General features: G+C 40.7%; 1 pseudogene, 2 gene segments (V, D, J or C) and 1 further gene; all 4 read left to right on the forward strand.

Moving 5' to 3' along the window:
* The window catches only part of Tcra (T cell receptor alpha chain), a 1,796,232-nt gene that overhangs the window by 1,226,148 nt on the left and 542,334 nt on the right, over positions 1 to 27,750 (forward strand).
* Gm17792 (predicted gene, 17792) lies at positions 8,671 to 9,715 on the forward strand (annotated as a pseudogene).
* Positions 11,891 to 12,392, forward strand: Trav3-3 (T cell receptor alpha variable 3-3). The segment is given in 2 exon segments: positions 11,891 to 11,942; positions 12,102 to 12,392. Coding segments are annotated over 2 exon segments (343 nt in total).
* Positions 22,082 to 22,514, forward strand: Trav9-4 (T cell receptor alpha variable 9-4). The segment is given in 2 exon segments: positions 22,082 to 22,127; positions 22,223 to 22,514. Coding segments are annotated over 2 exon segments (338 nt in total).

Here is a 27,750-nt window from a genome sequence, read left to right on the forward strand (position 1 = left end):
GTAACTGTCCCATCAAATCCCAACGTGCTGGGGCTCTGCACTTCCTGTAAATCCAACCACTTGTGAAGACTTTGGCTGAATCTTTAACATTTTCCTTCCCTGAGATACCATGCTCTAGCTTATTCCAAATATGGAAAAGTAAAATAATTTTTAAAAAACGTATTTATATCTTAAATTCTTTCATTTTTTTAAAAAAATAAATTCCAAACTATTGAACTTCTGAAAGAATGAGGTAGAGGGATATGGGTGGACAGGAAAGCATAAGTAGCCCCCTGAGAGGTTCCTAGAAGACACACAAAGAAGAGTGGCTGGGAAGTAAGGGTATGGATACCTAAACAGGACCAAGAGAGGACAGAGGACTCAGAGGGCTATAAAAGGCTCAATCACATCGTTTTAGTAAACTCCCAGCCTTAGTGCATCTCCCATCCCTACCGAATAAAATTTTACTTTCTCGTCCTCTGAGGCTCATGTGTCTTTCCCCTGACATTTAGTCCTTTTTCCCTGGCCCTCCTTCTAAGCTTCCTGGTTTTCTGTAGCCTTTGTTCTGTCACTCCATTATTTTCTGTTTCCTTTTTTTCCTGCCCTCCCTTAAGATCTGTGTTTTCCCACTCCTGGTCCTTTTCTAGTTCATTGGTCAATGACATTGGTCCACTTAGGAGAAAAAAACATGCAGTGTTTGTTCTGACAAAGAAATTTTTTTTTGACTGAATCTGCCACCAGAGGTCTAACTGAAGTTATTTGATATTTGAGCTGAGCTCCTGGCTGCCCTCTAGTGCTCAGGAGTTAATTTGGAAGAACACCTACTGGTAGCAATAGTTGTCATGGCTGATTTGAAATTAGAATTTTGTGACCATCATGGCAGGGGAGGATCCAGGAAGAAGGTTGTGGTATTTGATCTACAGCTATCAGATACAATGGTGATTCACGTAGGAGTACCACGTACGATCCATCTATGTTCTGTGCTGGAGGACAGAAGACTGCTTAAGATATGGGGCTTAGCCTTGTGGTCCAAGGTGGGGCGTTTTTCTTTGCTAGGTGAAATTTATGCCTATATTTTGACCTTTTTTGTACTGTAGAAATACCCTGAGATCTAGGAACAAGTCACTGATAGAGAGAAAGCTGCTGTAGGTAGCATGTCATAGTGAGCTTTTATTAGATATTTTCTTTATTTACATTTCAAATGTTATCCCCTTACCTCACTTCCCCTTCAAACCTCCCCCATCCTCTCTCCCTCCCCCTGCTCATTAACCTACCACTCCCACTTCCCTGTCCTCCCATTCCCCTACACTGGGGCACTGAGCCTTCACAAGGCCAAGGGCCTCTCCTCCCATTGATGACTGACTAGGCCATCCTCTGCTACATATGCGGCTGAAGCCTTGAGTTCCTCCTTGTGTACTCTTTGGTTGGTGCTTTAGTCTCATGCAAATATATCACTGTTTGTTCATATTTACCTCAGCACCATCCCTTGTTCCATCCATAGTCCTGCAGTGTTATCTTCCTCCAAATGTTCCCAGTCTGCATTTCTCTCTTTCTCATATATGTGCAACCTTACTGAATCCATTTTTGTGTTGTCCATATGTACATGTGTTTAGGCCTGACGAGTTAGGATTGAAAAACCTACATGAGAGCTTGTTCCTGGAGGAAACCGATCCTACCTCTATCTGCAGCTTTTATCACCTTATTCTTTGTATCTTGATCAATTGTGATATTTATCCTATTTGAGGGGGGGATGTTCATAACTTTGTCTTTGTAAATTGTCTTGATTGTTAATAATTGCCAGGAGGTCTAGTCCACTATGGGCCAGATCATCCTAGGCAGACGGTCCTAAATTGTATAAGAAATCTATGTGTATAAGGTCACCTGCAAGCCAGAGAGTAAACAACATCTCTTTTGTTCGTGCTGTATCTCTTTGGCTGTAAAGTGCATTGCTTGGCCAGAGTTAATCCTGAATAAAATAGCAGGCAAGGCTGCTTTTAAGTTTCTGCACTGACTTTCCTCAGTGATGGACTATCATCTGGAACTATACGCTAAAATAAAGCTTTTCCTTTCTCATGTTGTTGTTTTGTTTGCTTGTTTGTTTGTTTGTTTGTTTGTTTTGGTCAAGATATTAGCCATAGCAACAGATACCAATTCCAGTAAGTGTGGTCAATATTTATATCAGTATGGGCATGGGAAACCTATGAACATCTACACCTTCAAGAAAGATTGATTTGTCATTTGCCATTCCCAGAAGTTATCAACTGACAATAGTCCTCTGCATGGAGTGAGTGCTCCATGGGGCATTTCCCTATTTATGTGGCATATTTGACTGGCTTAGTCTCATGTAAGGAAATGCCATGTAAGAAATCACATATGCTATGAATTCATAACTATGACAGCCATGCCATGTTCAGAAAACAGCAATCCACAGCAGTCCTTCTTATCTCCTAGTTCTGAGATCTCTATCTTTCTGTCTTTCTGTCTCTCTCTCTGTCTCTGTCTCTGTCGTCTCTGTCTCCCTCTCCCTCTCTCTCTCTCTCTAATCATCTGATTTTTCACAATATTTTGAGACAGTGTTTTTCTGTGTTGCCCTGGCTGTTTTGGAACTTACTTTGTAGATCAAGTTGACTTCAAACTCAGACTTGCCTGACTATGTCTCCCAGGGGCTGCAATTAAAGGTGTGTGCCACCACTGCTCTGATATTTGTTCTACCTCCTCTTCTTTAATGTTCCCTGAGCCTTGTCAGAGAGACTAATAAAAATGTCCCATTTAGGGTTGAACACTCACAGTTTTATTTATTTATTTATTTATTTATTTATTAGTTCTTTGACCAAGTAAGTATTTCTGCACTGAATGCTGCCCACCACAAAAAGAAACTTCTATGAACAACGTTGACACAACTGACAGCCTATGGGCATAAACATAAACATGTTGTCCTAGTTTGTATCTCTGTTGCCATGTTAAAACATACTATCAAAAACCAAATTAGGGATGAAAGAGATTATTCTGTCTTGCCAGTTATTGGCTGTCCTAGAAGGAATCTAAGGTAGAAACTCAAGGCAGGAATCTGGAGGCCACAACTGAAGCTGAGATCACAGAGAAATCTTGCTTTCTGACTTGATTTACTGGCCTACTCAGCATTCTTCCTTAGAGAAGCCAGGACCACCTGCCCAAGGGAGAATTCCCTGTAGTGGACTGGTCCTGCTCACAGACATTATTAATCAAGAAAGCGCTGCACAGCTATGCTTACATGCCATTCTGAGTGAAGAGATTCCTCAGTTAAAGTTTCTTCCTCCCAAGTGACTGCAGATTGTGTCAAGTTGCCTAATGCAAATGCCACAGTTGAACACTTGTCAATTTGAGATATAAACACATCAGTACTAACTCATAACCGTTCCTTTCTTGGTGATTTCTAGGATTTCATGTTAATATCACAATATAAAACATAGCATACCTTTAAAATGCTAGGTCTTTACAATTCACACTTTACATTTTCAGAGACCCTTTAAATATTCAAATTCTCTTAGGAATTCATCTTAGTATCTTAAGGATGGATTCTTGTACAATAAAAACAAATTAAAACCAGGGAACAGTTACAATCAGATTAAAGATAAACCCAGGTCCACCAGCATAAATAAATAGTTCATTGTGTGGTGTCTGAAACTCACTCATGATTTTCTGGGCTCCAAAGAGCTTGGATATCTCCACTTCTACAGGTTTGCTATCCACAGCCCATGTAGCTTCTCTCATGGGCTCAAGGTGGGGCCACTCTAGAGCTGCCACTGTACTTGAAGACTGTCCCACAGTCCTAAGTCCTAATGTCTTCAATGCACTGAAGTCTCCACTGCTGATGAGGCTGCACCTTCATTTAAGGCCCCTCCAGGATGCTCGCCACTGCCTCCTTAAATCCTGGATCTTCACTGAAATTATGTCTATACTTATGTTTTTGTCATGCTGTTTTAATTGTCATGGCTCACTGGTAAGTTTTAAATCTGTAATGGGTAGACCTCCCTCACCACTCTTTTTGTTTTTGGTTGCTTTGTCTCTCTTTGGTCTTTTGTACCACCATATCAGTTTTGTATATTGGCTTTCTCTCTACATCTATGAAAAATGGCCTTGAAAATTTGTTTAAGGTTCATATGAATTAATCTCATAAAACTTGCTATCCTACCAAAAATCAGTATGTAGATATAATAACAACCATAATTAAAATCCCTGCTATATTCTTAATGTGATTTTACTTTCTTTGTCTTTTCAGTATTAGCATTGATGGTCCTGATTTGAATCTGTTTTTTTTTAAACTTAATTTTGCACAGGGTGACAGGCATCATTTTATTCTCCTACATAGTTACCTATTTTTCATCAGCACCATTTACTGAAGGAAGTGTGTTTTCACCATTGCATATGCTGTTGTGTTGTTTTACTTCTGAGTCCTCAAGTCTAATTCCATTGGTCTATGTGTTTCCTGTGGGGTTTATGTGTGTGTGTGTGTGTGTGTGTGTGTGTGTGTGTGTGTTTGTTATTATCTGTGTCTTACAGCAGGTAAAGCAGACCTCATAGGATATTTTAACAGAGTTCCTTCAATTTCTACTCATGGAGCATTTTGAAGAGCATGGCTACAGTTTGTTACAGGTCTGGGAGAATCTGGCATTCAGTGTCCTGTCCTGACCATTTCTCTGAAGCTCTACTGCTTCACTCTCACTGCCTCTTGTGGATCTTTTTATGCAGTTTATATCTTCCTGGTGTAATTTTTTTGCAATTCATATATGTTCAGTAATTCATCAACTTTTATATTTTCATCTACTTATATATTTTCATCTACTTTTATATTTTCAGCTTCTTAGAGTATAGTTTTAAGATAAACAGCCTTAATAGCCCTTGGGGTTTATTTGTAATTCTTCTCGCACCCATTTTCACCTAGAGCTTTATGAATTTGTGTTAGTGCATCTCTTGGATAATTAGGATAAGAATTTTCAATCTTTTCCTTTAACAAGCCATCTTTGTTTTATTTTTAATTTTTTTGGTCATATACCTCCCATTTCATGTTCTGCGCGATGCTTTGTTACTTCTGCCCTTCTGTTGTGAGGTTTTGCTTTGTTCTTTTTCTAGGGCCTTGAGGTACATCATCAACATTAGTTTGTTTATTTGATAATTCATCTGTTTTATTTTTACCTTGCCTATCTTTTTATTTGTTATTTGAGAATTTAATAATATATACAATATGTTTAATTAAATTCAGTCCTCATTCCCTTATTTCTAAATCCTCTCCTATTCAGCTCATTACACCCTCCCCACAAACCTCCTGTCCTTTTTTTTTGTTTGTTTTTTTTGTTTTATTTTGTTTTGTTTTGTTTAGAGCTACTGAGTCTCCTTAGATTTTTTTCAGTATGTAGATGGATGTAGAACCATATAGTGGATCATGGGTAGACCTCCATGGCAACATGACTGGAGAATACTGACTCTCCTTCTCCAGAAGCTACTGACTGCCAATAGCTGGTCCATGAGAGGTGGAACTCCATGAGCCCTCTCCCAATCTGTGTGGGAATTTTGGATGGCTTGATTGTATAGACCTGGTGCATGTAGTCATAGCCAATCGATTATCCAGTCAATCACTAATGGATATTTAGACTGTTTCCATGTCCTAGCTATTGTGACCAATGTAGCAATGAACATGAATAAAAAAGTATCTTTGTAGTAGCATATAGTGTCCTTTGGGAATCTGTCCAGAAGTGGCATAGCTGGATTATATGATTGGTCTATTTTAACTTTTCTGAGTAACACCCACATTAGTTCCCATAGTGGTGTCACTAGTTTACACTATCGACAGTGAATAAGAATCCCCTGTCTCCACATCATCATTTGTCAATTTTCTCTTTGCCATTTTGACTGGAATAAGACTAAATCTTAAAAATAGTTTTAATTTACGCTGGGAGTGGTGGAGCACGCCTTTAATCCCAGCCCTCAGGAGGCAAAGGCAGGTGGATTTCTGAGTTCAAGGCCAGCCTGGGCTACAGAGTGAGTTCCAGGATCAGCCAGGACTACACAGAGAAACCCTGTCTCCAAAAATAAAAAAAAAAAAGTTTTAATTTTCATTTCCCTGATGGGTAATGATTTTGACTATATAAAAAATTTTCTCAAATTTGTATTTCTTCCTTTAAAAACTCTAGTTATTTCAAATCCCAATTTTTTAAAATTAAGTTGTGTCTGTCTTGCTATTTAGTACTTGCCTTCAGGGGTATATAGCTGAGGAAGGTGTTCTCCATCCTTAGGCTGCCTCGTCATTCAAGTGATGGTCTTCGCTGCTGTATGGAAGGTTTTATTTTCACAAAGTCCTGGTCACTGATTGATGGTCTTAGTGCTTGTGCTACTGGAGCCCTGTTCAGAAAGTGCCTTTAGGTCGAAGCAAATTCTCTACAGCTCAGGACATTAGGTCTTGTGCTAAGGCCTTTGATACATTTGAGATTGAGCTTTGTTTGGAGTGAAAGAGAAGGATCTAATTATATTTTGTAGGATGAAGCCTATCTATCATGGTTGATGTGGTCTTTTTGAAGTGTTCCTGAGTTTGATTTGCAAGTGTTTTACTGAGAATTTTTGCTTGTATGTGTGTTATGGAAATTGGTCTACAGTTTTCTCTTTTTGTTGAATTTTTGACTAGATAGGGTATCAGGGTAATACTGCATTCATAAAAAGAATTTGGAAATATTCCTTCCTTGTGGATTTATGGGATAATTATTTTAGGGGTGTCATTTTTTCTTGCTTTTCTAAGGCTTTCCTGTACATATTTAGCTATGGAACTGGAGATTTCTTAATTTGTTTTGATGCAGGTCCGTACTGTTACAAATTTTCCTTTTTCTGGGTGTGGTAAACATGGCTTCAAATCCAACACTCAAAAGGCAGTGGCAGGTGGCTATATGGAATTTTGAGGCTAACCTGGTGAGAACTCACAACTACATAACGAATTCTAGGACAACCAGGATTACAAATAGAAAGACTCTGTCTCAACATGCACCCCCCTCAAAAAAAAAAACCCGAAAATACAAAAATACCAATTGACTAAGCCTTCATTGTGCCCCATAGATATTATGTTGTGTTTACATTTTCTTCTGTCTTGACTCCATTACCAGTTAATAGCGTGGTACTTAGGCTCCATGGGCTTGTGCTCTTTCTGCAGTTTCCACTGCTTTTAAGAGCTATTTTTTTCTATTGTTATGAGATATAATACAAGATGCTATTACAAATGCCTTACATTTGTTGAGACTTGCTCTGTGTCTTAATACATGGTCAATTTGTAAAAATGTTCATGACGTATTGAGAAGTATGTGTGTTCTTCAGTGTTTGGGTTAAATATACTATGTGATCTATTGCCGCAGACCCTCTGGGTCCCTGTGTCTGCGTGGAACGGGGTCTCTCAACGCGGATGGGCAAAGCGTGAATGAATGACAGACAGACGCACACAGGAGAGTTTGTGTGGAATCTGAATGTAATTTTTCAAACCGAACATCAGACTTTTTATGCAGAAGACAATAAGGAAGTTGGGTGACATACCCGCAAGGTACAAATGAGGTAACCGGATGCTTAATGACTCTTACACAGAACAGAGGAATGAAAACGCAAAGACTGGCAGGAACTGGGCAATAAAATAACTGAGACAGAGTCAGCCCTATCTTAAGCTATAGTCTTAGAAGCCAGGTGTGAGAACTTTTCACTCCTAGGGCAAGGGCTTTCACACCCAAGTCATGGTTCTAACTAGGGAGTTCCGTTCTAGCTAACCATCTCATGAATAATGCAATACTCTAAAACCACAGCCCAATCTGCTTCCTAAACCATTGTAAATTCCTGTAAATAGGTATAACTCAGCTATAATCCTAAGCATCTATTCTGGTTTCCCCTACGGTCAGAAACTTCTTTCTTCCTAGGTGATGGTAGATTCCTGTGAAGGGCAGTGACCTAACTTTTACTCAAAGAGATAGTGTAATACCAGGGGCAGTACTGAATTCCAAGCCCAAGGTCTTGCTAAGGACGAACTAGGACTGTTGGAACACTGGCGGATGGCTTTAGCTATGTCAGAATTCAATCTTAAAAGGCACTTATAATAAGATGATACTGAAAGAGAGCACGTGGATCCATACACTAGACTAACGCGGGAATGGAGCTTGGGAATGAAAAATTAATGTATGGGTAGAGAACGCTAGACTCCAGGAGGAGAGCTTCCTTGAAACTCTTTTGCCTCATGAGTGACTTTTAAGCCTCTCAGCTTGTCCAGTTGACTCGACCGGAGAGTGTAGCATTTCTCCCTTCCTTTTTTTAATTTTCAGCCGAAGTTCCAGGATGTCCCGCCTTGTCATAGCTACAGACCTCAGGAGCACTCTAAAGATGAGTGGAAATACAACGATTACTAGTAAAACAATGCCAAAAATAATAACAAGTAGGAATTCTATTCCATGGATTTTCATTGAAGTTTCATTCTGTTGATTAATTTTCTGAAACATTTCAGTTTGTGTTTTCTTTAGTAATTTTATCTTGTTAAACTGCATTTTCATATCTTGGATTGGCTTCCTTATTTTATTCATCTCTTTGGGTTTTTTTTCTCTGTTTTGCTTTGCTTTGTTTTTGTTGTTTGTTTTGTTTTGTTTTTTGTTTTTACTTTCTGGACTGTATTCATGTCTTCACTGAACTATTGGGGGAGGGGGAATGTCTAAACTAATTCTATTGTAACAGAGAAACCAGGCAGCAGTACGTCTACATGATTAGAGCAGATGGTGGTTATCTTTCCTAAGGGCAGAGTCCAAGCCGCGCTGGCAGCACAGAAACCCGAGAGTATCTCCTTCTGATCCTACCCTGGATGTCTGACTCATGTGAAGAGACAGCTGTGCAACCAGGATGAATGGAGAGGTGAAGCTGGGCAGAAGCCCCATCCCAGTAGGAGCCAATCAATCCCTGAAGAGGACACTGAAATCAAGGGCAGGGCCCCTCTCTCCATGGCTCTTTGATGAGAGAGGAGGCTATGGCATGAGCAGAAACAACTATGCTCTCCATTCTTCGATAACTCCCGATAGGATGAGGTTGAAGGTCAACCAAGCAGTAGAACGGGATGAAACACTAGGCTCTAGAACAGCAATGACAAGACATCTTCTGCTGTCCCTGTTGAAGTGGCACAGACCTCTGGGTTTTGTAAAGCATAATTTCTGTAATGTAGTCTGCTGACACAGTTGCTCCACACCAGGAGGACAAACTCGAGGACAACTGTTAACGACAGAAAACTGTCTCTGACCTTTAAGGCTCCAGTTCTGGAAATGGTCTGCACAGTGACAAACCGGCTGCTTTTCAACACTTCGTTGTTCTCACCCAGGGCTAGTTCTGTAGAAACCTTGTAAAATTAAGCCAGTCCCTCAATGGGCATGTATTCTTTGTCCAAACTTTTGCAGAAATCTGGGCCCCTGCCTTCCGAACACTGGGGAGCACATATGGCTTTCCGTTATCATCCCCGCAGGCACCAACTCCCAGGTTCCTCTTCTTGCTGTTGGTATCTCTCTTGAAGGTTTCTATAACTTCCAGGATGGAATCTGGAGGTTCCATTTCGATATGGGTCCACCAAGAGCTGGCTCTGGCAGAGGCTGCAGCTGCAAGACCTGGATGAAAGGCAGCAGCCATCCCGGAGAGGACTCGGCTGGAGTCCAGGAGGGCCATGGTGGGAGGTAAGATGGCAGTGGGTGGTAGTAGAGCTGAGATCAGGGAAGCCCTTCGTTGAATTGTTTAAGCATACTTATAATCACTCTTTTGAATTCTTTGTCTGGAATTTCTTCCAGGTGATATGTATATATGGGATTAGTAATTTGTGGAATAGATCTATGTCTTGGTTTCACATCTGGTTCTGTTTCTGTGTTGGAATTTCACATCTACAGTACATTGTTGGTCATGGTTCTTCCTTCTTTTTTTTTTTTTCTTCCTTTACTACTTCCTCATCCCATCATCCTTGTTAACTCTACCTTTCTTCTTAGCAGAGAGATTTCTGATGCATAGGAGAAGACTAAGGGAGAGTAATTTTCCTACTTGGGGCTGGTACAGAAAGTTCCAGAGAGGCATATGTTGTCCTAAGCTGGAGCAGTCAGTAGCCTACTTGTTACCAAGGCTGTGTGGCCTGGGCTCCTGGAACAAAGTTCCTAGAGGTTTTAGATGGATCTAGTACATCAGGTTGGCCAGGAACTGGAGGATAGTTTCCGAATTGTGTAGATCTAAGAGGGGAAGACAAGTCCTTTTCTGGAGGAGGCCCATGGATTGTGTTTGTTTACTAAGTTTCAGGGTAGGGTAGGCATGTCTAAGCATAGGAATCCAGCTTTCTTACCTTCAATCTCTGTATGCTAGACTTCTGAAGCAAAATTCAAGGGGTTCCTGGGACCTGTAGGTGGGTCTGATTTATATGCCCATGGGCCATCCTGAAGCTTAGGTCCCCAGGGGGTATAAGTGGGTCTCCTCAAAAGAGAATTTTCACTCTGGTATTCCAATGAAAGAATTTATAATTATAAATCTTTTTTTTAAAACTGCAAACTGCTTTAAACATTTTTAGCTAAAACTTATATTGAGAGAGAGGCAGTGAGAGAGAGAGAGAAAAAAAAAGAGAACCTATGAAATTTGCAAACATCTTTGAAAGGTAGCTATGCTCACCATCACATCATCAAAGCCCCATTCATCTTTACAAAGAATATGCTAACTAATAACGAGGAGAGAAATATCAGAATTAAAAGACACCATAGATCAAATGGGCTTAACAGACATTCACAGAGCACAGAGTACGCATTCTTCTCAGAGCACGTGGAGGTTTTCTAGAATAGATCACATTGCTTGTCATAATGTAAGCCTTAACAAGTACAAAAGAGTTAAAATGACTGCTTGTTTCTTATAAAATTGTTGTATGATAGGATGAGAAGTTAATAGCAAGAGAAACTGCACAATTACATGACGATGGGAAAAGGGCCAATGATTCATTGAAAACAAGCATGGAAGAATTTTAAAATTCCTAGAATAAAATGAAAAATAAGTCACAAATTATAAAACTCTTTTAGATACATTAAAAGCAGTTATACAGACAGGAATATGGTTTAGTGTATAAATTGTCTGCCTCTTTCTCTCTCCCTTCTGTCTATTCTCTCTCTGTCCCTCTCTGTCTCTCTGTCTCTGTCTCTGTCTCTGTCTCTGTCTCTGTCTCTGTCTCTCTCTCTCTCTCTCTCTCTGTGTGTGTGTTTGTGTTTTCAAGGGTCAGTTGCTCAAAAGTGTTGCATTCCCTTCAGGTGCGTCCCTTTTCTGTGTATTTGTCTTTTCTGATCACTATCAATTTTAAAATCTTTTCACTATGCAGTTTCTCACTGCTTCCAGAAATTCCAAATTTGTACATTTTGGGGTGACTAGTGTCTAAACAGGCATTGTATCCTGAGCATGTTGGGATGTTGGGGAAACAGGAGAACAGTGAAATCCACTAATGGAGTACTTGTCTCAATGTTTTCTAGTTTTACTTGGTGTTAAATATTCTATATGATGGATGAGACTGTCAAGAATGTCTCAAAAATATTTATTCTAAGATTATAGAAATATTTGAAACTGTGTGCTATAGGTCGATAACATTCAATCAGTTCTCAGCTCTGCAGTCTATAACTGTAAGACAAATTTTGAATAAAAGCAAAAAATAAATAGATTTTAAAAAGTAATGTTATAAAGAGGACTGGAGCAGCTGGTGCAGCAGAAAGAAGCTGTCCACTAGGGGGCAGAGCATCACCGCTCCTGCAAACTCACAAAGAGACTTTGGCTTGCCTGTTGTAAGAGCAGCCCTCTGTGCAGACAGGTGAAGATGCCTCAGTGCTGTGGAGGTGATCACAGAGGCATCTTGTCTGGCTGAAGGTCAGAGTCTGGAGGGAGAGCAATGAAGACAGTGACTGGACCTTTGTTCCTGTGCTTCTGGCTGCAGCTGAACTGTGAGTGAGAGCTTTTGGGGAACAAGGTGTTTGTCAGTGTTCATTATCAGTCTGTGGAGCAGACTGGACTTCTCTAGATTGCCTGAAATCACTGTAGGGAGGAAAGCAATGTCTGGAGACTGGCAGCCTGATGGTCTTCTGCTGTTTCCTTTTGCACAGGTGTGAGCAGAGGCGAGCAGGTGGAGCAGCGCCCTCCTCACCTGAGTGTCCGGGAGGGAGACAGTGCCGTTATCACCTGCACCTACACAGACCCTAACAGTTATTACTTCTTCTGGTACAAGCAAGAGCCGGGGGCAAGTCTTCAGTTGCTTATGAAGGTTTTCTCAAGTACGGAAATAAACGAAGGACAAGGATTCACTGTCCTACTGAACAAGAAAGACAAACGACTCTCTCTGAACCTCACAGCTGCCCATCCTGGGGACTCAGCCGCGTACTTCTGCGCAGTCAGTGCACAGTGCTCCCCAGGCACCTGCAGCCTGCACATAAACCTGAGACCAGGGCTCGAGACAGATGTGTTTCCCTCTGTTGGGACCAGGAGCTTCCTATATTTTATGCTTCAGAGACAGATATTCTAAAGCATCCTGAAATCCTGTTTCTAAAACATACAATGAGGGCTACAGCATGGTGAATGATGTCTTTGTGAGAGTAACTAATTAGATGTCAAGACTCTAGAGTTGACTGCCAGGTGCCATTTAGATTGCCTCTCAGTGCAACTGGTAGAGAATACTCATAACGGAAAGATTCTTATCTTTTAATAATGGTGCTTAGTTTGTTTACTAGGATACTAATGCACAGTACAGAAAATCATTAAAATAGAAAGCAATTTTTTCTTTTTTATTAGATATTTTCTTTATTTACATTTCAAATGTTATCCCCTTTCCTGCTTTCTCCTCCGTAAACCCCCTGTCCCCTCCTCCCTCCCCCTGCTCAACAACCCACCTATTCATGCTTCCTGGCCCTGGCATTCCCTACATTGGGGCTTAGAGGCTTCACAGGACCAAGGCCCTTTCCTCCCATTGATGACCGACTAGGCCATCCTCTGCTACATATGCAGCTAGAGCCATGAGTCCCACCATGTGTACTCTTTGGTTGGTGGTTTAGTCCCTGGGAGCTCTGGGGGAACTGGTTAATTCATATTGTTGTTCCTCCTATGGGGCTGCAAACCCCTTCAGTCCTTGGGTGCTTTCTCTAGCACCTTCATTGTGGACCTTGTGCTCCACACAAAGGATGGCTATGAGCATCCATCTCTGTATTTTTCAGGCACTGGTGGAGCCTCTCAGGAGACATCTATAACAAGTTTCTGTCAGCTAGCACTTGTTGGCATCCACAATAGTGTACTGGGTTTGGTGACTGTAAATGGGATGGATCCCCAGGTGGGGCAGTCTCTAGATGGTCATTTCTTCAGTCTCTGCTCCACACTTTGTCTCTGTAACTCCTTCCATGGGTATTTTGTTCCCCCTTCTAAGAAGGATTGAAGTACGCACACTTTGGTCTTCCTTCTTAAGCTTCATGTGGTTTGTCAATTATATCTTGGGTATTCCAAGCTTCTGGGCTAATATCTACTTATCAGTGAGTACATATCATGTCAGTTCTTTTGTGATTCGGTTACCTCACTCAGGATGATATTTTCTAGTTCCATCCATTTGCCTAAGAATTTTATAAATTAATTGTTTTTAATAGCTGTGTAGTACTTCATTGTGTAAATGTACCACATTTTCTTTTTTAAGGCATTTTTTATTAGATATTTTCTTCATTTACATTTCAAATGCTCCATTCAAACACGGGCAGTTTTTACCCAAATATGTTCCTAGTTATATCCAGGTATGAGAGTAAAGGATTTGATCTTCCCCAGACAGTTTTAAGTTCCTGGACAATAGAGCAAAGTGTGTTTTGATGATGATGATGATGATGATTTATAATGGATTTATTTATTTATTCACTTTGCATCCCAATATCAGCTTCCTCTCTCAGAACACCCTCTTATACACATTTTACCCCTATACCCCTTTGGATCATAGTAGGGTTACACTGAACGTTATAGCTACTATCCAGGTAAAAGTGCGTACACAGCATGCATTTCCTTTGGGGTCTGGGTAACCTCACTCAGAATGATGTTTTAGTTCCTTCCATTTGCCTGCAAACTTTGTGATGTCCTTGATTTTAATAGCTGAGTAGTATTTCATTGTTTAAATGAAACACATTTTCTCTATCTATTCTTCAGTTGAGGGACATCTAGGTTGTTTCCAGTTTCTGGGTTTAACAAATAAAGCTGTTTGAACACAGTTGAGCAAGTGTCCTTGTGGGATGATGGAGAATCTTTTGTGTTTATGCCCAGGAGTGGTATAGCTGGATCTTGAGATAGAACTATTCCTGTTTGTTTTTGTTTGTTTTGTTTTTTTCTGAGAAAGAGCCACATTGATTTGCAGAGTGTTTTCTTTTTTACAAGTTTCCACTCCACGTAGCAATGGAGGAGTGTTTCCTTCGCTCCACATCCTCCACAGCATGTGCTATTCCTTGAGTTTTTGATCTTAGCCATTTTCATGGGTCTAGGGTGGAATTTCAAGGTCATTTTGATTGGCAAGAGATTTCTCTGTTGAGAATTCTCTGTTTAGCTCTGTACTTCTCTCTCTTCTCTTTTTTATACGTTGTTTCTTTAGTTTATTTCTGAGAATGTAATTTAATTACAGCATTCCTTCCTTTCCTCGGCTTCCCACAAACCCTCTCATGAGCCCCTCCCTATTCTCCTTTCAACCCATGGCCTGTTTTCATTAATTGTTATTGCAGAACTATATTTCTTGATGAGTTAAGGCAATGCTTTTTCATGATAGTTTACTTTAGCTCTAGCCTACATGATTAGCATGCAGTATTTTCATTGCTGCTCAGCTCTAAATGTTTCTTTTTTTTTAATTAGGTATTTTCTTCATTTACATTCCAAATGCTATCCCAAAAGTCCCCCAGACCCCCCCCCCACTCCCACTTCTTGGCCCTGGCGTTTCCCCGTACGGAGGCAAATCTTTTTTGGGGGGCGAGGGTTTCGAGACAGGGTTTCTCTGTATAGCCCTGGCTGTCCTGGAACTCACTTTGTAGACCAGGTTGGCCTCCGAACTCAAAAATCTGCCTGCCTCTGCCTCCCGAGTGCTGGGATTAAAGGCGTGCTCCACCACACCTGACTCTAAATGTTTCTTAATTTCCGGAGTGAATTCCTCTATATCCCGTGGGTCCCTCAAGAGGTTTTGTTTTTTTTTTTTAAATATTTTTTTAATTTACATTTCAAATGTTATCCCCTTTCCTAGTTTCCACTCCAAAAATCCCCTATCCCTTCCCCACCGCCCCTGCTCTTCAACCCACCCACTCCCGCTTCCTGGCCTCGGCATTCCCCTATACTGGGGCATAGAACAGTCACAGAACCAAGGGCCTCTCCTCCCATTGATGACCGACTAGGCCATTCTCTGCTACATATTCAGCTAGAGCCATGAGTCCCACCATGTATTTTCTTTGATTGGTGGTTTAGTCCCAGGGAGCTCTGGGGGTACTGGTTAATTCATATTGTTGTTCCTCCTAAGGGGCTGCAAACCCCTTCAGGTCCTCCGGTCCTTTCTCTAGCTCCTTCATTGATGACCCTGTGCTTCATCCAATAGATGACTGTGAGTATCCACTTCTGTATTTGTCAGGCACTAGCAGAGCCTCTCAGGAGACAGCTTTATTAGGCTTGTGCTTCTTTTATAATTGGGTTATTGGTGTTGGTGTCTACCTTCTTGAGTCCCTTATGTAATTTAGGTATTAATCCTTTGTTATATGACAGGTTGGTGACGATCTTTTTCCAATATGTAGGTTGTTGTTTAGTCCTATTGAAGGAGTCCTTTAACTTACTGAAGATTTTCAGTTTTATGAGGTCCCATTTATTAATTGTTGATCTTAGTGCCTGAGCCTTTGGTGGTATGTTCAAGAAGTCATCTCTCATACCGATGAGTTCAAGCTTATTCTCTACTTTCTGTTCTATTAGATTTAGTGTATCGGGTTTTATGTTGTGGTCTTAGGTCAACTTGGATTTGAGTTTAGTGCAGGGTGATAAATAGGAATTGTTTGCACTCTTCTACATGCTGACAGCCAGTTAGATCATCACTATTTGTTGAAGATGCTCTCTTTTTTCCATTGTATCAATTTGGCTTCTTTTTCAAAAATCAAATGTCCGTATGTATGTGCCTTTGTTTCTGGGTCTTCTATTTGATTCCATTGATCAACCTGTCTGTTTCTATACCAAAACAATGTAACTTTTATTACTATTGCTATGCAGTACAGCTTGAAGTCAGGGATAGTGATATCTCCAGAAGTTTTTTTTTTTCAGGGTTGTTTTATCTATCCTGTTTTTTTTTCGGGGGGGGGCGTTATTTGCTTGTTTGTTTTTTGTTTTGTTTTGTTTTATATATGAAGTTGAGAATTGGGGAACACATTTTGATTTCTTGTGTGAAACTACGATGATACCTTTATTTTATTCAATACATAAACCTAAGTCTAAATAGATCCTAGATTAAAAATAAAATAGCAAAGCTATAAACCATATCTCAATAAACATGGTATAGATTCTTGCGAATGTTGTAGGCACATCTTTCTTAGATATTTTACTGGAGTGGGAAGAAAAATGAAAACAGATAAAATGATCTTTATGGTTCAAAGTACATTATTAATAACATGAGAATGGCCCCACAATGGGAAAAAAGTATTTACAATTCATTTATCTGATAGCACACCTCCAAACACAGTTCATAAGCCTCTCCTCACCTTAGTCATAAACAGAGAAATAACCTAGGTTTAAAAATGAGCAAAAAGGTGCATAGATGGTCTTCTAAGAATTTTATGGAAATGCTTGATAAGCACATAAAAGAATGTTAAACACTGTGAGATTATAGAAAACACAGAACTCTAACAGTATATGGCACAGGTGGTGGCTTGAATAGGTACTCCCACCCCCATAGATTCATGTGTTTGAGTGACTGTCTGTACAGAGTGGCACTGTTAGTAAGCATGGCTTTATTGGGGGAAGTGTTGCCTTCTTAGTGAAAGTATGATACTGTGGAGACATGGCTTTGAGGTCTTAAATACACCCAGTCTGGTTTTGCTGCCTGAGGATCAGGAGGCAGAACTTCAGGCTCCTTCAGCACTGTGTCTGACTGAGCATTACCAGGCTTCCCACCGTGATGATAGTGGGCTAAACTTGCCCATTATGTGTAATATCCATTAACTGTAAGGTAGCCCCAATTACATGTTTTACTTGATAACAGTTGCCTTGGCCATACTGCCTTTTCACAGCAATAAAACCCTAAGACAACATCACTCCCACGAAAACTGAAAATATAAAATAAAGATAATAGAACAAGTTTTGTCTAAAGCATGGAGAACTTGAAATCAGCATGCACTGTCCATGGGAAGGAAAAATATTGAAGCTACTTTGAAAAATAGTAATTAATTTCCTAGTAATATACCAAAGAGAAATGAAAGTGTGTATCACATAAGAAGTAGTATACAAGTGCTCATATCTGCATAGTCATAACTTCACAAATTAGAAATAACCCAGTGTTTGACAATAGATGACTGGAAAAACGTAGCCAACCCATGGAAAACAATGTCACAACAATGGAAAAAAAATGACATACTGACTTTTGCTACAAAATGAAGTTTGAAATATACAAAAGTGTGTGATAGGCACCAACTACAATATACCACATAGGACAAATGTCTATTTCCATGTAATAGCTATTGACAAAACTCTATCATAGAATACACTTTGAATGGCTGAGTATGAGTATATTCATATGAGTATATGAATGGTCTTTCAATGGAATATTGACAATACAAAACTGTAACAAGCTGAAAAACATTAACTCTAAGAACAGGCATCTTTGAAGTAAAAACAAAGCTATACCGTCCAAGGCTATTGAGACTGCCCATTTAGATTCTGTGATCTGGACTGAAACACCCACTGCCTCCCGCCTGGAGCTTTCGACATACCAAAGCTTCTGTCCTTGCTGGAAGTCTGTCTTTATGCAGCAGTTTTTACATACTGTCCTAGGTTTCTTTCTATGGGTGTAGTAAAATCTGACCAAAACCAAGTTGGAGAGCAAAGAGTTTATTTGGCTCACAGGTTATGGTCCATCATCAAGGGAAGCCAAGACAGGAAGTCAAGGAAGAACCCAGAGTCAGGATCTGAAACAGAACCATGGAGGGGCGCCGCTAACTGCCTTGATTCTTGTGTTTCAGGAAGAATTGTTATTTTTACACAACACAAAACTACCAGAATGAGAGTTCCATTGCCCACAGTGAGTTTGGGACTTTCACGTTGATCATTAGCCAAGAAAATGCTCCAGAGATTTGGCTACATGCCAATTGATATGCATTTTTCCAGTCTAGGTTCCCTCTTTCTAGATGGCTATGCTTGTGTCAAGTTGACCAAAACTACTACAAATTGATCCCTTTACTTCTCAACACATAACCACTAGTAAAACCATAACCTTTCATTTCTTGTTTGTACCCAAAGATGTAATGCTAATGCTACAATGTAAATATAGTATAACTTTAAAAGATCAAAGCTTATTTAAAATGTCTCTTTAAAAATCTGTTTTTCTGCCAGGCATGGTGGCACACGCCTTTAATCCCAGCACTCGGGAGGCAGAGGCAGGTGGATTTCTGAGTTTGAGGCCAGCCTGGTCTAAAAAGTGAGTTCCAGGACAGCCAAGGCTACATAGAGCCAAGGCTACATAGAGAAACCCTGTCTCGAAAAACCAAAAAAAAAAAAAATAATAATAATAATAAAATAATCTGTTTTTCTAAGAATGGAGCAGAGACTGAAGGAAAGGCCACCCAGAGACTGCCCCACGTGGAGATCCATCAGACACCAAACCCAGACACTATTGCTGATGTCAACAAGTGCTTGCTGACTGAAGCCTGATATAGCTGTCTCCTGAGAGGCTCTGCCAGAGCCTGACCAATACAGATGTGGATGCTTGCAGCCAACCATTGGACTGAGCCCAAGGACCCTAATGGAGGAGTTAGAGGAAGGAATGAAGGAGCTGAAGGGGATTGGAACACCATAGGAAGAACAACAATATCAACCAACTAACCCCCCCCCCAAGAGCTCCCAAGGACTAAATCACCATCCAAAGAGTACACATAAAGGGACCCATGGCTCCAGCTGCATATGTAGCAGAGGAACGCCTTATTTAGCATAAGTGGGAAGGGAGGCCTTTTGTCTTGTGAAGGCTTGATGCCCCAATGTAGGGGAATTCTAGCGTGGTGAGGCAGGAGTGGTGGATGGGGGAGTGGGGGAGCACCCTCATAGAAGCAAGAGGAGGGGGATGGGCTAGAGGGGTTGCAGGGCAGAAACAAGAAAGGGGAAACATTTGAAATGTAAATAAATAAAATAACCAATAAAATGTTTTAAAATTTTTTTAAATCCATTTTCAATTGTTGGCTCCTCTAAAAATTTATATATTTTTTAATATATTTATATATCACAATATAAATATATTACATCATATATAATATTATGATTATATTATTATATCTTATATGTCACATTATATATCATAATATATAATATTATAAGTAATAACATTTTAATATAAATATATTATATTACATATAATAACATTATATATGTTATATATGGTAAAATTTTTATAGGAGTCCACAATTAAGAAGCTATACTTTTAAAGAGACATTGGATATTTTGAATAAACTTTGAACTTATTTTTTTTTTTGGTGTTTTGAGACAGAGTTTCTCTGTATAGCCTTGGCTGTCCTGGAACTCACTCTGTAGACCAGGCTGGCCTTGAACTCAGAAATTTGCCTGCCTCTGCCTCCCAAGTGCTGGGATTAAAGGCGTGTGCCACTACTCTAGACAGCTTTAAACTTCTAAAGTTAAAATAATGTATAATATATATTTACCACATGGATTTTTTTCTGTGTACTTGTGGTGCTGTGTGTCTATGTATGTATGTATGTATGTATGTATGTATGTATGTTGTGTGTGTGATATATATGTTAGTATTTGTGTGTGCATGTGAAGTGTTTGTGTCTGTGTGATGTTGGTGATGTGTATGTATGAATATGGCAAATATTCAATAGGTGTCAGTGCTATATGTATGGTGTGTGTGTGTGTGTGTATAATGTATGTCTGTGATGTGTACAGTGTATGTGTATGTTCATCTGTGTGATTGAGGGCATTCATGTTTCTTGGTGTATATAAGTTGGTCAGAGGACAGCCTGAGGTCATCACATTCTACCTTTTTTGAGACAGGGTCTCGTCTTCAGCACCAGGTTAGCTGCTCCCAAGTGCTTCCTGGAAGTACATTCTGTCTTTACCACCCATCTTGCTTTGGAAACAGTGGTTCTCAACCTTCCCAATGCTGCTACAGTTCCTATGTTGTGGTGACCTTCAACTGTAAAATCATTTTCATTACTACCATATAACCCTAGTTTTGCTGCTGTTATGAATGGTGATGTAAATATCTGAAATTTCTGAAAGTCTTAGGAGACTCCTATGAGAGGGTCCTCTGATCCACCGAATGGTCTTCACCCTCAGATTTAGAAGTGCTACTCTAGAAGAAATAAAACTGTGGACTCATGCTGCCCTGTCCAGCCTTGCACAGCTCCTGAAATCTGATCACAGGCCTTCCTATTTGAGTGCCAAGTGCTTTTAAGTACTGAGCCATCTCCTAGCTGACTTATTAACATTCTTAAATAAGAATCTGAGGTTAGTAATTCAAGTGGTTTTCTGATGTTATTCAGCTATAGGAGCTGAATTCTGTCATCATAGAGAGTAGACAGTCCTGCTGTATAATAGCACTGACAAGAAAGCTGTGCTGCTCTGGGAAATATGGTGGCTTGGATTTTACACACGCTGGGCTCTTAAATTGCCACAGTAAATTGAAAGCCAGTATGAGTTGCTGGTCTTTGTTTTTGCTGTGCTTCTTTCTTTGTGACCAACCTTCAACATGACTCTAACTCCTTCCGTCTTATGGAAGTACTTGTAAGTCTGAATTCATAGATGATTGTCATTCTTCTAACACTTGTGGATTTGGCTCTATTTTTTTATATATATATATACTGTTGTTCTTTAAGTTATGGGGAAATTTGAAAGAAACACACACACGCACACGCACACACACACGCACACACACACACACACACACACACACACACAGGCACACACACCCTCTACAGTCTCATTCATAGGCTAAACATTCACAAATTGCTAGCATTACCCCAGGAAAGACAATTCTTTTGGGAAGGAACAGATGACAGAGACCCCATCTTCCTTCTTCTTCCTGAGAGCAAAGAAAAACACACTGTGACTGAATCAATGCATTCCAATGGCCCAGAAAGCTAAAGTGTCTAATCAAGAGTTTCTTTACTGGAGGGCAGTATTGTCACCAGCCATGGAAGTCTCTATGTTGTTTCTTTAGTAAGAAGACCTTCTCATCTGGAGTCCCAACTTGTCAAAGATAGCAGAAGCAATCTAATTTTGTGCATTTCCTGTTGCCTCTGCAACATGCTGCAGAGCATCTACCAAGGGCAATATCTGTGTCATATAGTGTCACTACCATGGCTGTGGTGGTCATTCACACTCAGCCTGAGACAATTGCATCTGAAGTCTGGGGTACACTGCATAACCTGGTTTCCTAGGGAGTATTAACAAGCCATTCACTTTCACTAAATGCTAAAACCAATATATACCAAATTAGGAAAAGATACAATGTGCTTTGTGGGAGTTTTACTTTGTAAAACAGGAGCATAGCAGGAGGCAGGCTGTGGACCCTCAAGACATTTGTTTCCTCCTATGGCCTCCAGAGGGCGCTGCTGCACTCACTAGTGTTCCTTCTTCCTTTGAAGATCTCCACCTGCTCACATCTCATCCTTCTTGCAGCTGGCTGAGTATATAGCAAAGGCAAGTGACAAGAATCAGATATTCAAAACCTTCCAGGCTCGTGTTTGCAGCGTCAGTTTTTATGTGAGCGGGAGACTTCTCCAGCAGACTCTTCCCTACACCTGCTTTCAAGCTCTTGCTTTCCTCAGCCTCTTTCCTGCCTGTCCTGTTCCAGAGTTCCTCCACAACAGAGCTGCAGCCTTCCCAAGGCTCAGCCATGCTCCTGGCACTCCTCCCAGTGCTGGGGATACACTTTGTCCTGAGTGAGTACAGCTTTCTTGTGGTCTCTGTATCCCCGGATCCTGACTGTCCTCAGTGAAGTCTGCACTACAGTTCCTGACCTAATATTCCTTTGCAGGAGATGCCCAAGCTCAGTCAGTGACACAGCCCGATGCTCGCGTCACTGTCTCTGAAGGAGCCTCTCTGCAGCTGAGATGCAAGTATTCCTACTCTGGGACGCCTTATCTGTTCTGGTATGTCCAGTACCCGCGGCAGGGGCTGCAGCTGCTCCTCAAGTACTATTCCGGAGACCCAGTGGTTCAAGGAGTGAATGGCTTTGAGGCTGAGTTCATCAAGAGTAACTCTTCCTTCCACCTGCGGAAAGCCTCTGTGCACTGGAGCGACTCGGCTGTGTACTTCTGTGCTGTGAGCGCACAGTGTGTGGGGCTGCAGGGGGAGCCGAACACAAACACCAATGGCTGTGGTGCTCAGACTCAAGATCTCTCCTTGTGGTCTCTGTGGCATCTCTTTTGACTTGGCGAGGAGAAGGGGCAAGTTGCGCAGTACCCGCTGCCTTTGCGCAGCTCATTTCCAGCTGAAATATCCACTATCTGACTTTGTCTTAGAAGCTCTTTGCATCTTTTCAAAATTATATAACGCTCATAATTCTTTACGATGGAGGAGACTGTCATTTTTCCACGAGAACCATTTCCTGAGTGGGCATTGCTTAGCTAGTGACTACACTAAGCAGCTCTTTGTGTCTGTGAGGAAAGACCAGAAGCTTCCATTTGTCATTTCACGTTTCATCTACACAGAAAGTGAAAGGTGCGCTCTTCAGCTTTTGTCCTGGTTTGCCTTCACTGCTGTCTTTCATGCTGATTTTCCTATTTATTCTTCTTCTGGTGCTAATTACACTGATCAGAATTGGTCACAATATTTAAGTACTTACATTTAGGAAAGAATTTGATACATTGTTAGGTGATATAGAAGTTTGCCAGAAACAGGAAAGCTTAGAGATTTGTCACAATTATGTCATTTCTAGCAACCATTAAAAATAAAACAGGAGAATAAGGAATTCAAGCTCATTGGTATTTTTTCCAAAGAACTCTTCATGGTTATAAATACAGTATCCTATTTTTGTTGCCATCTTAAATTCATCAAATCTACTTGAGAATTTGTAGCATGATTCCTTCTTCAGCTTTTATTAGTATTCATTGCTTCCCCCTTTCCTTCCATGATTTTACTACAGTAATGTTAAACATGGATTCTTTTATCTGATATTGTCATGTCCTGCTGAAATAGAGGCAAGAGTCACGGTGGACATTAGTGCTCACTGACACCCGGGTGGGACTTTAGTTTCTTCTTCCTCTATTTGAGACAATGTAGAAGAAGATATTTTACCTCTGTTCATTCCGTATAGGAGGATGAATTCTCAGAACAAGAAGAGAAAGGAAGGGGGAATTTTCTAGCTGCTGCATGGCTCAGAAATGGAAGTAGGTAGACACCATGGACCCATGAGCACCTGAGTATGGTTTCCAGCACACACATAAAAAGCTGGGTGTGGTGGCCGTGCTGGGAGGTGAGGACAGGCGGATCCCTACAGCCTGCCATCCATCCAGCCTAGCCTAACCATGAACTGCAGGTATCAGTGAGAGACCCTGTATTCAACAAGCAAGACAGGTAGCTTCAGAAAAATGACATCCAAGATTGACTTCTGGCCTCCACATGCATATGCACATATGTGCACTTAAACACACACACACATGCTTACACATGTGTTTGTACATGCCACCACGCACTTGTACCCACACACCATGAGCACATTCACATACACATACCACATATATTTTTTAACATTGAACAGAAACACACTCTCAGCTAGATCTCCCAGGACCTCTGTAACCTCATCCCCCAACTCCCAGAAATCAGTGTGGGGGGCATCTCTAGGAGGTGCCAGAGACATGAGACGGAGGGGGGGGGCGTCCAGGGAGTCCAGGGAGTCTACACGGTGACTCTAGCTGAGATTCCTAGTAGTGGGTGATATGGAGCAAGTGGGTGATATGGCTACTTCCTGTAGCCGTACAGGACTCCCAGGGAAGGGATAAGGACACCAACCCACCCACAAAACCTTCAACCCAAAATGTATTCTTCCTACAAGAAGTGCAGGGACAAAGATGGAGCAGAGACTGAGGGAACAGCCAACAAGTGGCTCAACTTGAGACCCATCCCATGGAAAAGAACCAATCCCTGACACTATTAATAATACTCTTTGTGCTTGCAGACAGGAGCCTAACATAACTGTCTTCTAAGAGATTCCACACAGCAGCTGACCAAAACAGGTACAGAGACCCACAGTCAAACATTAAACAGAGCTCTGAAAATCTTATGTAAGAGTTGGGGGGGGGGAATTGAGGAACCCAGAGGGATAGAGACTCCTCAGAAGACCAGCAGAATAAATAACTGAAACCCTTGGGGGCTGTCAGAAACTGAACCACCAACCAGAGAACATAAGTGAACTAGATCTAGGTCCCCTGCACATACATAGCAGATGTATGGCTTGATCTTCATGCAAGTCCTCTGAGAACTGGAGCTGTGGCTTTTGTTGCCTGTCTGTGTCTTAACTGGGCTGCCTTGTCTGGCCATAGTGGGAGAGAATGTGCCTAGTCCTGCAGTGACTTGAGGTGCTAGGGTAGGTTGGTACCTGGGGAGGGGGATCTCTCCTTCTTAGTGGAGAAGGGTTGGGGGAGGGGAGGGGTGATGTGAGGAGAGGAATGAAGGGTGAGTGAGCTATGATTGGAATGTAAAGTCAATAAATACATTAATTAATGAACAAAAAACAAACAGAAGCACAATTTCTCTGAAGATTCTAATACCAAGTGATTTATCCTATATTTTACTCTGGTAATCTCTTAGGTTTTTTTATTTAATTTAATTTAATTTAATTTTTTATGAAATGAGAAGAATGTGGTATTTGTCCTGACTTACATATTACTCTGTTACTCTCTCAGTGTGGATTTTCTTTATGAGATGAGAAGGCAGGGGTAGTGTAAACAATCATAAGACACAGAATCTACATCAGCCCAGGAATGTTCACGTAGAACTTTGCAGCGCACTCACCTGCTGCAGGCGGTAGGGTTTCCCATTCTTGCCTCTGCATGTCTGGCTTGGCTGAGAGCTTCAGGTTCATGGAGTTCTATGGCAGAGCTTCCTGTGTTTCTCTGTCTGCCCATCTGTATGCAGTTGATGTATCCACATGTTCTTCTGTGCAGCAGCAGCATCCGACACTGTCATTACAGTACAGTACCTCATATCCAAACATAGCCCACTCTGTTCCACTGTGTCTCACGGTGGCTAGACAAGGAATCGTTAGAGATTAAATATTTGGTTGTTAGTGGGTCAAGGTACAGGCTAATATAGATTTTTATACCATATTTATTTGCAAAAGGTGTGTCTCTAATGTACTTTAGTCAAATCACCAAGATAAGAAACTTCATTTAAAAAGGTCTTTTTCAAAATCAATCAATCAAACAAACAAACAAACAAACAAAAAAGGGTCTTTTTCTGTTTGGTTCTGTTTGGTCATACTACGTAACAAGGCAATGCTCTGTTAATGAAACCTGCTGTATGACACTCCCCCGTGCTACCTCATGAGATGTGATGAGACTTTACGTATTAGTCACCTTGTTGCAATAGACTTTCCGTTTCCCCTGCTATGGTCTTCATGTAAAATGGCAGCTGGCCACCCCTGAAGGGTGCATTCTTACACATACATACTTAGACCTGTACACCATTTCTGTTAGTAGTTCATATGTACATGCTACAAAAAAGTTTTAGAAATAATCCCTGCAAACTATAAAGATTCATGCCATGGTGTTTTGCCCTTTTCTGTGGTTGTTCTAAGCAAACTTAAGATGTAGGGATGCTTGGTTACAAGTGCTGAACCTGAAAACACTTACAGCTGTGCTAAGAAACGACAGTAGGATTTCACCCACTTTCTACTGGCACTGCATGCACCATACATTAGATGCAGACTCCAGTCTTCCCAGCACCTTGGCAAAATTATTAAGATCATCAGATCTTTAGGTATGATTCTCATCAATATTCTGGTAAGAATAGGTAAGTTTCTTATGGGAGACAGGTGCTCTAAAAGAAAGGCTAAAAGTAGAATGATTAAATGTTGGGTACTTTCATCTGTACAGATATGCCTTGCTGCATCTTGCTGTGTGGTTTGGCTTGCTTCATACAGTAGCATTTAAAAATGGACTACTACACATTCATTTTCTGATTTCACAACACAGTACAGGGTGTGGCTGAGACAACACGAAGTTCTTTTCTCAAAGCCTTAGAGGTGGACGTCCAAAATGGAGGTGTGAGCAGGGCCCTCTTTTCCAGAGATCTTTCTGTGGTCGTAGATGGCGGCTTTTAGTGAGTCCTCATAGGGTCCTTCTCAGATAATGTGAGGGTCTGTGGTCATCATCAGTCTGATGGTCCAGCCCTCCTGTGTCAATTTATTTATTTTACGTTAGTTTACCATTTAATGTCCTGTCTTCAGGTGTCATCACACTGAAGTCCTTAGTGTGAGGGCTCCACCATAAATATTTTAGAAGGGACACAGTTCAGTCCTTAACAACCTTGTAAGATTAATGTTCATATACAAAGAATATTGAGTCCTCCTTATTCTAATATTTATGGATTTCTGGTAGACATATGAACACACACACACCAGAAAGAATTGTATACTAAATGTTGAAATTTTGGGTTGTTTCATTGCAGAATTTCCTAAACGAGTGTGTAGCAAGACTTAATATGATTTGGCAAAACTGTTGCTTTTTATGTGGTTTTATTACATGCAAGTGAATAAATGTGTGTATGTGTTTTAGTATATGTATGTGTGTGAGTGTGTAAGTATAATTGTGTACATGCGTGTGTACATGTGAGTGTGCATGCATGTATGTATGAGTGCATTATGTGTTCCCATGCACAAAACTGAGTCCATTGGGGATCATGCCTAAGTTTAATGATTGCCTTTTCTTTCATTGCCTGTACATTTCTAGTACTGGAAACAAAAATAAAAACAATTCACAAAGAAGCTAATTATGAATGAATGGAAGTACAGGGACCCGTGGTAATAACTGAATCTGAAGGAGTATCATCCAGATGGGCTGTGTAGTAATCCAGCCACCATTTCAGTATATGAAAATTTTAGATTTAGCTTCATTCTTTTCTGCTTCATTTATTCTTGGGGTTTCCCTCTGCCTACTTCCCATCTCCCTTTCAAGCTTATCATTCTCCTCACAGGCTTCCTCTCCACCCGACGGCACAGTAGGCCTGCGTGAGGGAAGGCTGTGGTGCTTGTGAGGGCTTAGTGGGTTAGAAAGGAGACTTCAGTCTGTTCAGCACTCGCAGGAGGACAAAGCCCTACACTGTCTGCTCAGCATTCTTGGTTTGGGTTACTTTTTTCCAAAGAAGTATGTGCCGAGAATTAAAATTTTGATTCATCCAGAAGATTGTTTGCTATATATAATTTGTTAATTTTTATATTTGAGTAGTTTTAATATTTCAGTGGTTTTGAAAATCTTGATTTTTTTCCTTCTTCTGTTGTTTTGATAAAGCTTTCATTGTTCTCTATTACAACCCATGACCTGGAAGATCTCAGCACACAGAACT

The sequence above is a fragment of the Mus musculus genome, chromosome 14 (genome assembly GCF_000001635.26).
Source record: "Mus musculus strain C57BL/6J chromosome 14, GRCm38.p6 C57BL/6J".
Taxonomy (NCBI): Eukaryota; Metazoa; Chordata; class Mammalia; order Rodentia; family Muridae; genus Mus; species Mus musculus.